General features: G+C 40.2%; 1 protein-coding gene across 5 annotated transcripts in view; it reads right to left on the reverse strand.

Annotated features, from left to right (window-relative positions):
- Ndel1 (nudE neurodevelopment protein 1-like 1) overlaps positions 1-13,690 on the reverse strand; it is an 83,421-nt gene that overhangs the window by 44,752 nt on the left and 24,979 nt on the right. For all 5 annotated transcript variants that reach the window (XM_013013304.1, XM_013013303.1, XM_013013305.1 and 2 more), the window contains exons 2-3: positions 3,887-3,984; positions 1,408-1,561 (exon numbers count right to left, since the gene is read on the reverse strand). In XM_013013304.1, coding sequence (XP_012868758.1) covers positions 1,408-1,561; positions 3,887-3,972 — 240 coding nt within the window. In that variant the 5' untranslated portion in view covers positions 3,973-3,984. The remainder of the gene's footprint in view (positions 1-1,407; positions 1,562-3,886; positions 3,985-13,690) is intronic.

Below are 13,690 nucleotides of genomic sequence, written 5' to 3' on the forward strand. Positions count from 1 at the left end.
GTAACAATGCTTGATGGGATATGGACTCATTACCTTGCTCATGTAACTAACTGTAACCCCTCTGTACAGTATCTTTACAATAAAAAATATTATTTGAAAAAAAGATGAATTTCAGGCCTATTTGGTAGGCAGGTCCCACTGTGAGGAGGGAGGGTGATAGATGGGATGAATGAAGGAAAATATGGCTGAAATACTTTACATTCATGTGTGAAAGGAAAGAGGGATGATGGGGAGTGGTGGAGGGGTGAGTTTTTAATCAGGTAATATTATATGCATGTATAGAAATATAATGAAACTCCTTTATATAACTAATATAAGCAAATAAAAAATTGTTTTTAAAAATTTACCTTAAGGCCAGGTGCCAGTGGCTCAGGCCTGTAATCTTAGCTACTCAGAAGGCTGAAATCTGAGGCTTCTGGTCCAAAGCCAGTACAGGCAGAAAAGTATATAAGACTCTCATCTCCAATTAACCACCAAAAAGCCAAAAGTATAGTTATGGTTCAAGTGACAGAGCAACCTTAAGCAAAAAAGCTAAAGGAAACCAGACACCGGTGGCTCACATCTGTAATCCTAGCTACTCAGGAGGCTGAGATGTAAGGATCACGGTGGAAGCCAGCCTAGGCTTAGAAAAGTCACCATGAAACTCTTATCTTAATTAACCACTCAAAAACTGAAAGTGGTGTTATGGCTCAAGTGGTAGAGCACTAGTCCTGAGCACCAAGAGGCTCAGGGTCATCACCAGGTCCTGAGTTCAAGGCCCAGTACCACACACAGATAAACACACACACACACCAAAACAAACAAACAAACAAAAACCTTAGGCACCTGTTAAAGTACAGGCCTGTAATCCCAAACTCAGAAGCCTGAGGCAGGAAAATCATGCATTTAAGGCCTGCCTATGCTACATAGTGAAAGCCTGTCTCAAAAAATAACAAGACATCTTGTGCCATTTGTGTGTATGTGTGTGTGTGTGCATATGCGCACGCACACGCGCACACACGCACACACACACGCGCACACACGCACACGCGCACACACACGCCAGTACCAGACTTGCACTCTCCATCAACTTTTCTCTCTCAGTCTGTTTTTACAATCATTGCTGGTGTTCTACCACTTGAGTCAGGACTCCAGTCCAGCTTTTTCCACTGGTTAACTGAAGGTAGTCTTGAGGACTGTTCTGCCCACCCAGGCTTCAAACTGCAATCCTCTAAAACTCTTGGCCTCCTGAGTAGCTAAGATTACAGAAGTGAGCCACTGCATCTGGCACCTTAGGCCTCCTACTGTATTTTTTTTATCACCTTCTGTTCTTAAGCACCACTTAAAAACTGTATTTCTCATTTTAATAAAACCCAGTATATTGCACAAACCTGTCCCCAGTACAGTAGCTTCTACTGCCCCAATTACCTTTAATGCCTCCACTTCATATTTCAGCCTTTGGTTATCAGCTTGCAGGTCTCTATTTCTTTGTTCAGCCTGAACTAATTGTGCCTCCAACTCTGCTTCTAATTCTCTGCTTCCTTCCTGGAATTCAACTAGCTCATCCCGAGCTTCCTGGAAGCTAATCAGAAACAAAGTAGGAAGGTGAGTAATAGTTGGAACAGCAAGATTACCTTCAAGAACATTACATAGCAAGTCAGGTTTGCCTATAATCTAGTATGCTCACAAAATTTGCTAAACACTAAAGTCACTATCTTGAATTTACACTGTATATTCAAGATTCAGTGAAAATTAATTATATTCCTCCAAGAGACTCAAACCAGTGATTACGATACTTAAGAAAATTCATCTACATAGTTCAATAACATTAGCATATTCAGGCACACAACTTAAGTAGGATGAAATGCATCTTTATTTTCACTAAGGTAACTTAAATCAGGCATTACCTTCAATTCTGTTCAATAGAAATCACAGAGACTCTCACATCACAATAGTTGATGCACCTCTTTAATTTTCATTTATTCTCATCACTAACTCAAAATGAGATAGTTACTACACTCCCTCCCTCAGATCACTTTTATCTAATTCACTGATACATTATAATATCATAAATTAGTTTAACATTTAGATAATTACTTCTGATATATGCAATTGGTTTCTATTACTTAATTTAATGCATTCAAACACACCCTTCAAAGAAGTCTGCAGGCCTTCACAACCTGTGAAGGCTGCAGTACAAGAAAAGGTGAAGTTTCCCCCACCAGGCACAACATCTACATTCACTTGCACAATGGAATACCTGGCTTCAGTGACAACAATGAAAGAGCAATGAAGTCTGATAAGGCTAACTCTGCTCACCAAAGTAGGAAAATGTGTAAGTATTTCAGAAAGATTCCTTCATTATTGTTTTTTGGGCAATACAGGAGTTTAAACTCAAGTCTGGCACTTGCTAGGTGTGTGATATACTGCTTGAGCTATGTCTCCATTCTAGAAAAGTGTCTGTTTTTAAGAAAGGAATTGTTTTATGTATGTGCAGTACTAGAGTTTGAACACAAGACTATGCTGACCAATAAAGCACTCTTAGGGCTTAACCCACATTCCCAAGCCCTTTTTTTGTACTCATTTGAAATAGATTTTTATCTTCCTGCCCACTTCAACTCACCTATTTCAGGATTCCCACCAGAGCTAGGAGGTAACAAGTACACATCCCTTCCTGAACCTCACTTACAACATGGGATCTCATGAACTTTTCTACCCAGGCTGGCCTTGAACTACAATCCTCCCATTCTCAGCCTCCCAAGTAGTTAGATTACATGTGTGACCTGCCTGTACCCAGCAAGAAAGGAATTTAAAACAAGTTTGGAGGCTGGAATGCAGCTCAGGAGCAAAGTGCTTGACTGGCAAGTGAAACATCCTGGGTTCAGTCCTCAGTGCCAAAAAAGAAAAAGACAAAAAAAATTTTAAACCCAAAGAAAAAAAATCAATAAATAAAACAGGTTTGGGACTGAAAAGTTATTATTCATAAGATTTCCCAACAAAGGGGCTGGGAAGGTGGCTCAGTGGTAGAGTGCTTGCCTTGCATGCATGAGGCTCTGGGTTCAATTCCCCAGCACCACATAAGCAAAAAGAAAAAAGACGGAAGTAGCGCTGTGACTCAAGTGGTAGAGCGCTAGCCTTGAGCTGAAGAGCTGAGGGACAGTGCCCAGGCCCAGAGTTCAGACCCCATGACCAGACCCAAAAAAAAAAAAAAAAGATTTCCCAACAAAATAATTAAACTTTTATAAAATATTCTATGAATTTCACACCACTCCCTCAGAATTTGGCTGGCTCCAGACACTAATAATGCATGCCCAGAGAGAACTAAAGTCTATTATAAGAATCTCCAAATGAGCAAATAATGAGGCAGAACCAGTACATATACAAAGACCAAAGATAGGGTGAGAAACCTAAGAGGAGGCAAACTATCAAAAGAAATCATAAATGACACTAAGGTTTCCTACTATTGTAATAATCTGAACAAGTATAAAGACTTACTGCATTTTATAAAATCTAAATATTATGACTATTTCTGAAATCACAATCCTAAATCTGAAATTCTAAGTTTAGCTTTATGCTTTTAAAAACATTTCCCACCGGGTGTCGGTGGCTCATGCCTGTAATACTAGCTACTCAGGAGGCTGAGATGTGAGGATTGCGGTTCAAAGCCAGCTTGGGCAGGAAAGTCTGTGAAACTCTTATCTCCAATAAACCACCAGAAAACTGGAAGTGGTACTATAGTTCAAGTGGTAAAGTGCTAGCTTTGAACTGAAGAGCTGAGGGACAGAGCTCAGGCCCAGAGTTCAAGCCCCACGACCAACAAAAAACAAAGAAACAAACAAAAAAATATTTCCCAAGACATTATATATTCCAAATGTCCTCCTCTATTTTTAGTATGCTTTAATATTACCTTTGTTTATACTTCAAGGACAGTTCCTTCCAATAAGCAGTCTCTTCTTTTAAACTTGAAAAATCTGGTATATCTTCACCATCCATGATCAAGAAAGCCTATGAAGTATTTAAAATAAACTATTATAAATAAAACAAAAAAACATTGAAATCTAAGATCTGGGACAATATTGAATCTGCAAAATTTTGAATTAAGTTAAATATGCATAGTCCTAGAAGTAGTTAACATTTTCACAGAAATTAATACACATCCATTGCCCCCTCAGTGACAACCAATACTACACATGAGGTCATGACAGGAGACAATACAAAGGCTTCAGGTACAAAGCCAGTGAAGCACTTTTGGTTAGAGCCCAGGTTCTGGGTAACCCAGCCCACAGACACGTCCTGCACAGAGTTTCAGCAGTTGCTTTATAGCCAACTGGTCTTCTGAGAATCAGCTGACAGCAGAAATGCTGCTACTGCACAGCCTTCCCTGTTGTACAGTTGCTTCAAAATACCCAACTAGAGACACTCCATGCCAGGTGACACATTCCCAATCATTTACTGCTATCACATTTCTAAAAGTTACCTTGTAAGTCCAAGCTTCCTCCAAAAGTCAACTCATCTCCAACTTCAGTGATCTTTTGTTAGGTTCTTTTCCCACAGTGTTCAGAGAGAAGGTAATCAATCTATTTAATTACCTTGCATTTGAACTAGTTAACTAAAATTCTGAATTAATGGCCAGGCCAGATGAAATACCAAAACTGTTTCCTACAACCCTCCCGTAGGACCTTAGTTTATATTCCAGTAATCCTATTCAAAACGTCTTATCATACTAGACTATTTCAGGTGTGGGTATTTTCTCTTGTTGAATGGCTTTCCATTCATACATTTCAAAAGTTCCTATTTTTCCTTAAAATCCAGCTGTCATCATTTCCAGAAACCTTTTCTTGACCTTACCCAAACAGCATTAAGACCTGTTACACTCTTAGCTACCTCTATACACCACCATCCCACCGTATGATTTAACAATAACTTTACCTCACTTAGCATGTTCCAAGGAGTAGGGAATCTTTTTCTACCAAGGACCATTTAGGTGCATATAAAATCACTGTGGGCCAGGCACCGGTGGCTCATGCCTGTAATCCTAGCTACTTAGGAGGATGAGATCTGAGGATCACTGAGGATCACAGTTCAAAGCTAGCCCAGGCAGGAAAGTCCATGAGACTCTTTGTTTTGTTTGTCTGTTTTTTGGGGGAGTCCGGTCATGGGGCCTGAACTCTGGGCCTGGGCGCTGTACCTCAGCTCTTCAGCTCAAGGCTAGCACTCTACCACTTGAGCCACAGCGCCACTTCCGGCTTTTTTCTTTTTGCTTATGTGGTGCTAAGGAATCGAACCCAGGGCCTCAGGCATGCAAGGCAGGCGCTCTACCACTGAGCCACCTTCCCAGCCCCTCCATGAGACTCTTATTTCCAATTAACCACCAGAAAACTGATAGTGGCACTGTAGCTCAAGTGGTATAGCACTCGCCTTGAGCTAAAGAGCTTGAGACACAGCACCCAGGCCCCAGAGTTCAACCCCACGACCAACAACAACAGCAACAACAAAAAATCACTGTGTGCAAAACAAAATTATTAATACATGGAGATGGCCATGGAAAGTGTATGACAATCATTTTGTATCTATCAAAAAGCATACATATCTATCTGTCTCAATACGCTACAACTCTGTCTCCTATTAGGCTATATAGTATTCTGATTTCTGTCCCAGCACAATGGGACATACTACATGTTCAATAATATTTACTGAATTAAACCATAATTGATTCAACCTAATCCATACAGGGCAGCTAGGACTGAACACAAGCTTTACAAGTAAATTAACAGGAGATATAGACAACTCTTCTAACACAGGCCTCGCCAGAACTCAGTCACAGACAAGAACAAATAGAACTCCAGTTTCCAGGTAGGTATACTAAAGGAATATGAGTGTGATTCTTGGTTTTTATTTTCTTTTTTTGGGGGGGATGGGAGGTTGGGGTGGTTGTGGGCTTTGAATTTAGGGAACATTGAGCTTACTAAGCAGGCACTACTTGAGCCACAATTCCCACCCATGAGTGTGATTCTTAATGGAAAACTAAAAAATAACTTTATATGTTTAGCTTAATTCCTTTGAGGCCTTGCTCAATCAACTCTTCCCTGATCATACTATTATTACCTTGACATTTGTTAGGCAATCTTCTAGTTACCTTAAATTACCAATTAGCCTGAAAACTTCTTTGAAAGAGATCAATCTTTGACATACCTGTATCCCTTCATGGCACTGAGCATAGTATCTTGTTCAAAGAAAACACCTAAGGTTGGCAAACATTTACTGAATACCTAATAAGTGGCTGATATTAGTAAGCACTGGATAAATATTTGTTAACCAAATACGCTCTCTTGTAACCTGATTACCCTTACACTAGCATATATTTGTCTGTATCATCCTATTCTTGAGATACCTCTACAGCACTTTGTGTGTGTGTGTGTATATGTGTGTGTGTGCCCGCACATAGCACATGCACACATGTGCATGTATGCCAGTCCTGGGGCTTGAAGTCAGGGCCTGAACGCTTTCCCTGAGCTTTGTTACTGAGGGATAGCTAGCACTTTACCAGTTGAGCCACAGCTCTATTTCCTGCTTTCTTGTTGTAGTTAATTGAAGATAAAGAGACTGCTAGACTTTGGTCCCTCGACTGGCTTTGAACTGTGATTCACACTCAAGATCTTAGTATTAGTAGCTGGGCTAGAAAGGTGGCTCAGTGGTAGAGCGCTTGCCTTGCATACATGCATCTCTGGGTTCGATTCCTCAGCACCACATAAGCAAAAAAGAAAAAAACTGGAAGTGGCACTGTGGCTTAAGTAGTAGAGCACTAGCCTTGAGCTGAAGAGCTGAGGGACAGCACCCAGGCCCAGAGTTCAGGCCTCACGACCGGACCAAAAAATAAAAAGATACAAAAATAAAAAAAAATAAAAAAAAAAAGATCTTGGTAGCTACATGAGCAACTAGAGCCTGACTCTTTATAGTACTTTGAAATGTTAACACCAGGCTAGGAAAGTGACTCAGTGGTTCAGTGCTTACCTTGCATGCATGAGGCCCTGGGTTCGATTCCTCAGCACCACATAAGCAGGGGGGAAAAAATCCAGAAGTGGCACTGTGGCTCAAGTGGTAGAACACTAGCCTTGAGCTGAAGAGCTGAGGGACAGCGCCCAGGCCCAGAGTTCAGGCCCCACGACCAACAAAAAAGAAAAAAAAAAAATGTTAACACCACAGAGCTGGGAATCCTGGTAAGGCTTGGTTCTAGGATTCCAATTCTACCATTAAATTGCTTAATACCTTAAGGCCTCAGATTTTTCATCTAATATGGGTTTTGTCAACACTACATGACTTGTTTCTGCAAATATATACATATATATATATACATATATATATATATATATATATACACTGAGTAGTAAAAAATAGATTTTTGTAACCCTGTCCTTTCACCAAAGTTCCAGATATAGACAAAATTTTATGTGTAATTAGGTTGATTTGTAATGCATATGAATAAAGACAAAAGGTATTTGCATTTCAGATGATTCAATGTGCTTATTAGCATAATCCCATGGTACCAACAACTCCTCTAGAGTTATTACCTAAGTATCCTTGAGGGGAAGGATACTTTTTGCCAGTCTGGGGCTTGAACTCTGGACTTGGGCACTGTCCCTGAGCTTCTTTTGCTCAAGGCTAGCACTTGAGCCACAACACCACTTCTGGCTTTTTCTGTTTATGTGGCACTGAGGAATTGAACCCAGGACTTCATGCATGCAAGGCAAGCACTTTACCACTAAACCACATTCCCAGCCCCAGAGGGGAAGGTATATTTTAACAATTCAGATGAAGACAAAGTATCAGGCATGTGATGAGGCAACAGCCTCTGTATCCTTTAAATGCTCTAATGTCCCCAAAATTGAAGAAAGAAAAAACTGAAGAGGAATGAAAGGTTAAGTCTCACTAATTAGCTCCTTGAAGGCAGGATCTATGTTCTATTTATAAAAGCCTTCCACCTTCCTCATCACCAAAACTAGAATATAAAAAGCTAAATAAATACTATTTAGAAATTTACAATCTATTCTTCATTATTCCCTCTTTACTTTCAAAGTACCATTTTACTAATATTTGAATTCTTTCAGGAATGAAATAATCACAAAGATTTGTGGACATTTTATTTTTACCTCAAAATGCACCATCATTTACTAAAACAAGATGATGTCATGCTACATTCACAGTCACTTGTGCAAGTCCCACATCAGTGAACAGAGATCTGATAGATCTTATTGGGGAGGTCGGACATCGGTGGCTCTCGCCTGTAATCCTAGCTACTCAGAAGGCTGGAGATCAGAGAATCAAGGTTCAAAGCCAGCCCAGGCAAGAAAGTCCATGAGAATCTTGTCTCTAATACACCACTCAGAAAACAGGAAGTAGTGCTGTGTCTCAAGCGGTAGAGTGCTCGCCTTGAGCTGAAGAGCTGAGGGACAGCACCCAGGCCCAGAGTTCAAGCCCCACGACCAACACACACACACACAAAGAATGTATCAGGGAAAATTTTGGAGAAAGCACTTCATACCAATGACTTCAATCACCATCCAGTACTACAGTCTTAAAACTTCTGCAAAACCAGTAGCATGAATAAGAGAAAATAATAGGACCTAGTAAACTCAGAAGAAGGGTTAAAGGAGATGGGGAATTTTTTTTCTCATAACTCAGAAGGGTTACTTCTCACACAAATCCTGAGATCACAAAAGAAGTGAGAAAAACCATGACCACAACAACATAGGGTGCAGGATACAGGATTCAAACCCAGGACTGCTATGAAGAAGACCCAGGATGAAGCCTAGTTCATCAAGGCCAAAGAGGAGCTCAGAAAAATGGCTCCAAGAAAGAGAGGAAATCCCAAAGAACAGGTGGTGTGATTGAGAAGCTGTTTAATATGAGGCTGTAGTGAAGATATACTACCCTTCTGTCACCTAGAAAACAGCATTTAAGGGGTAAAGCATGGAGGCCAATACCAGCTATGCAAGAGGCATGGACAGAAGGATCACAGTTCTAGACCAGACCCAGCAAAAAGATAGCAATATCCTATTATCTCAAGAAAACAAGCCTGTGAGCCAAGCACAATGGATTATGCCTATAATTCCAGCTACTCGGGAGGAAGAGATCTGAAGAATCATGAGCTGCCCAAGAGAAATGTTAGTGAGATGCCATTTCAATCAATGAGCTGGGTGAATCAAAGCTATCCCTAAGCAGACACAAAACCTTAGCTGGAAAATAAAACAAGGAAGGGTGTGGCTCAAGTGAGTATCTACCTATAAGCACAAGCTGAGTTCAAACCCCAGTACCACACCACCACCCTATCTCAAAACGCAAGCTGGAGTCAGATATTCATGTCTAAACCGGGTGTGGGTGGCTCACATCTGTAATCCTAGCTACTCAGGAGGCTGAGATCTGTGGATCCCAGTTCAAAGACAGACCAGGCAGGAAAGTCCATGAAACTCTTATCTCCAATAAGCCACTCAGAAAGCTGGAAGTAGTGCTGTGGCTCAAGTGGTAGAGTGCTAGTCTTGAGCTGAAGAGCTGAGGGATAGGGACTATATTTTTTTTTTCATGTCTATAATCCTAGCTACTCAAGAGGATAAGATCTGAGAACCGAGGTTCAAAGCCTACTTGAGTAGACAAATACAAGTTATTCTCATCTCCAACTAGCCAAGAAAAAAGAAGAGGAACTAGAGATATGGCTCAAGTGGTTCAGCGCCAACCTTGAGTGAAAGAATGGGAGATCCTGGGCTGGGAATGTGGCTTAGTGGTTCAGTGCTTGCCTAGCATGCATGAAGCCCTGGGTTTGATTCCTCAGTAGGCACTGTGGCTCAAGCGGCATAGTGCTAGCCTTGAGCAAAAGAAACTCAGGAACAGTGCCCAGGCACTGAGTTCAAGCCCCAAGACTGGCAAAAAAAAAAAAAAAAAGAATGAGAGACCCTGAGCTCAAGGTCCAATACCAGCAACATCCCCTCCAAAAAGAAACTGGGTGTGGTAGTAGTGCACATCTATATTCCCAGCTGTGCAAAAGGCTGAGGATCACAATCCAAGGCCAACTAGGGCAAAAACCCAAAACTCTTATCTGAAAAATAAACATAAAAAGGGGTGAATGTCGGGCTCAAATGGCAGAACGTTTGTCTAGAAAACACAAGGCCCTCAGCTCAAACCCAGTCTTGCCAAGAGAGAGAGAAGAAAAATAGAGAGAAAGAGAGAGAGAGAATACAATTGAAAACTTTGGAAAAGCAGGGTTAATTGATGTGGTTTAGTAGTAGAACACTTGCTTAGTATATACAAGTCCCTATATTTGATCCCCAGAATCCTCCTCCCCCCCCCCACCAAAAGAAAAACAATATGCCACAGAGGGAACATTTAATTATTTCAAGTCTAAATTTTTAGTTCACTGATTTTTATGTTTTAAGGAACTGGGTTAAGTTCCATAAGATTATAGCCATCAACAACTTTTCTAGTTTTTGTATCAATTTGTTGTTTTAAGGTTCTAGGATTTGGTAAATAAAGCTTTTTTTTGGGGGGGGGGTCTGGTCCTGGGGCCTGAACTCTGTCCCTCAGCTCTTCAGCTCAAGGCTAGCGCTCTACCACTTGAGCCACAGTGCCTCTTCGGCTTTTTTTTTCTGCTTATGTGGTGCTGAGGAATCGAACCCAGGGTCTCATGCATGCAAGGCAAGTGCTCTACCACTGAGCCACCTTCCCAACCCCAAATAAAGCTTTTTTCCTCAAAGCTAGCACTCTACCATTTGACCCAGAGCTCCACTTCCAGCTTTTTGGTAGTTAATTAGAGATAAGAGCCTCATGGCCTTTCCTGCCTGGACTAGCTTCAAACCCTGACCCTCAGATTTCAGCCTCTTGAGCAGTTAGGATCACATTCATGAGCCACCAACACCTAATTGTATACTGTTTTTTTGTTGTTTGCGAGTCCTGGGGCTTGAACTCAGGGACTGGGCACTGTCCCTGAGCTGCTTCTACTCAAGGCTAGCACTCTACCACTTGAGTCAAAGCACCACTTCTGGCTCTTCGGTGTATGTGGTCCTGAGCAATCAAACCCAGGGCTTCATGCATGCTAGGCAAATACTCTACCACTAAGCCACATACCCAGCCTAGTATACTTCTTTTTTATGAGATGATTTTTGTAGACTCTATGACAAGAACTCTCAATTTTGATGTCTCAAAAGTGTTCTTGTTTTTTGAGATACTGGGGTGTGAACTCAGAGCTCGGTGCTTGTTAAACTGATGATTTACCACTTGAGACATGCCTATGACCCTGATTCTAGCTGATTATTTTGACTTTTTAGCCAAATCACAATCTTCCAGATCTCAGCCTCTTTAGTAGCTAGGATTATAGGTGTGAGCTAAAATAATTATTTCTTGTCTTTCAGCCTCTAATCACTGGGCAGCAATCTTAAGCCCTTAAGTACTCTCACTTCCATGCATTAGATACTCCTAAATTACATATATGCTTTCTGGAGCAGGATGACTATCACTACCTCTACATTGGACATTTGAGTCACTGGTAACTCCTCTCTTGAGTTTTCTATACTTTTTGTTACTAGGTAGCATTTATTAATATTATTGATCCATGGTGCATAAGGACAGTGTCCTTACAGTTCCTAGTAACTGTTAAGATGCCTTCCTCAACATCTAACATTTATTTGAATGTACTGTATTTTGAAAGTGGGGCCAATCCTTCTATAAAGAGAATAAGGATTGTTGTTTTTTTTCTTTTTCCTTTTTTTTTTTTTTTGGTCGGTCGTGGAGCTTGAACTCTGGGCCTGGGAGCTGTCCCTGAGCTCTTCAGCTCAAGGTTAGCATTATACCACTTGAGCCATAGTGCCACTTCCAGGACTGTTTTTATCTTTAAATGTTAGTCACATGCTCCAGTTCGAAAATTCTCTATGTAGGGATGTTTTTTGTTGTTTCAGACCCATGGGTACAGAATCAGAGACATTATTGCTTTGAAAAATACCTAGCTAAGTAGTGGTCCCTGGAGAACAGAACTGTTTACACCTGTAGGTGAACTGTGTAGTATTAGTCTGTTGCTTTGTTTTTTAAGAAGGGACTGTTTCTTTATTCATGGATATATAACAACATAAAAGTTATACGCATTAACGGGGGTCATATACATATACATACACAACGTCCATTGTTCAAATTGGGTTAAACATATTTATCTTCTCAAACATTCATCAATGCTTTGTGGGGAAAACATTTATCAATTCTTCGTGGTGAAAACTTTCAAAAATCCTTCCAGCTTTTAAAAATGTATTGAACATAATTATTATCTCCAGGCACATATTCTTTTTGTTGTTGTTAAAATCGAAATTTATTTTACAAAAAAAATCAGATATTTTTAAAATAGGAAGAAAGAAAACAATTATATCTATTTTCCTGAGAGAATTCTTTGGACATTATGATAAGGGTTAGAGATAGTTCTTGAGTTAAGGTTAGAGTTAGGGTTAGGATATGGGTCAGCTTTAGGGACAAAATGAGTTTTCTATGAACAAGTGGAAGCAAAGTATATGCAAGACATAAAGGAAGATATACAGGAGTTTCCTTACAATTGCTCTTTCACATCAGTTAGGTTTTGTTTTGTTTTATTTTTCAAGTCACAAACACCTTTTAATCTGCACAATCATAGTCATTTTTATCTTAATCTACATTGCTTATGAACTCTATGACCTTTAACAATAAAACGACTTTTTTACAAATCAGATGATATGTACACTTCTTTCCTTTTGCTTAGTATCAGCTGTTCCCTCTTTCTCATTCCCTCCCTCCCATCACCCTTGAGTTGCTTAGTTCACTTTTATCAAAGTCCAATATAGTTGATAGACTCCTCTGCTGTATTTTTTTACCTGCTTTCCACTGATTCTACCAGGCACATATTCTTAATACAATGATCAACTTTTCCATCAGTATCCCCTTATGATACATGTTTTAAGAAATCTTTTGCATTAAACTTCTTAAGGATCTAGTTTTAGTTCTTCCATACTCTTTATCTAACTACATTGGTATCAAATAATTCTACCAAAATTATTTTAATGTTTCTATTTCATACATGCTCCTTAACTCCTTAGTTTTCTTAATGAATCATGTGAGCTGAATTTTGGCCACAATTTTTCTAATCCACAGGCCATTTTCTCCACTTGCTTCAAGCTGTATTATAAACTATACCAGAAATTTCTTACTAAAATGTCCATCTTTTCCAGAGCAAATCAATTAAAAGCATTTATCCAAAAACAGGTATGAGGATCAGCAGCGCAGCCTGGTTAAGAACCAGGATCTGTCCTGAAGCCAAGTAGCCTAGGTTGGCTTAGGTAACTGAACTATTCAGTATCCCAATTTCTCACTATAAAATGAGAATAAACACTAAAATGAAGTTGCCTAACAGAGACTGAGTTAGTATTTGTAAAGTTACTTGGGCATGTCAGCCAAATGTTCGACCACTGTGCTACAACACCAATCATGTAAAGTACTTGAAACAGAGCCTGGCACAAAATGAACATAGCATAAATGTTCTTTACACTATAAAAAAGTTGACAATAAGGGCTGGGAAGGTGGCTCAGTGGTAGAGCGTTTGCCTTGCATGCCTGAGACCCTGGGTTCGATTCCTCAGCACCACATAAGCAAAAAGAAAAAAGCCAGAAGTGGCGCTGTGGCTCAAGTGGTAGAGCGCTAGCCTTGAGCTGAAGAG

This window comes from Dipodomys ordii, unplaced genomic scaffold (genome assembly GCF_000151885.1).
Source record: "Dipodomys ordii isolate 6190 unplaced genomic scaffold, Dord_2.0 Scaffold19, whole genome shotgun sequence".
In the NCBI taxonomy this organism is placed as follows: domain Eukaryota; kingdom Metazoa; phylum Chordata; class Mammalia; order Rodentia; family Heteromyidae; genus Dipodomys; species Dipodomys ordii.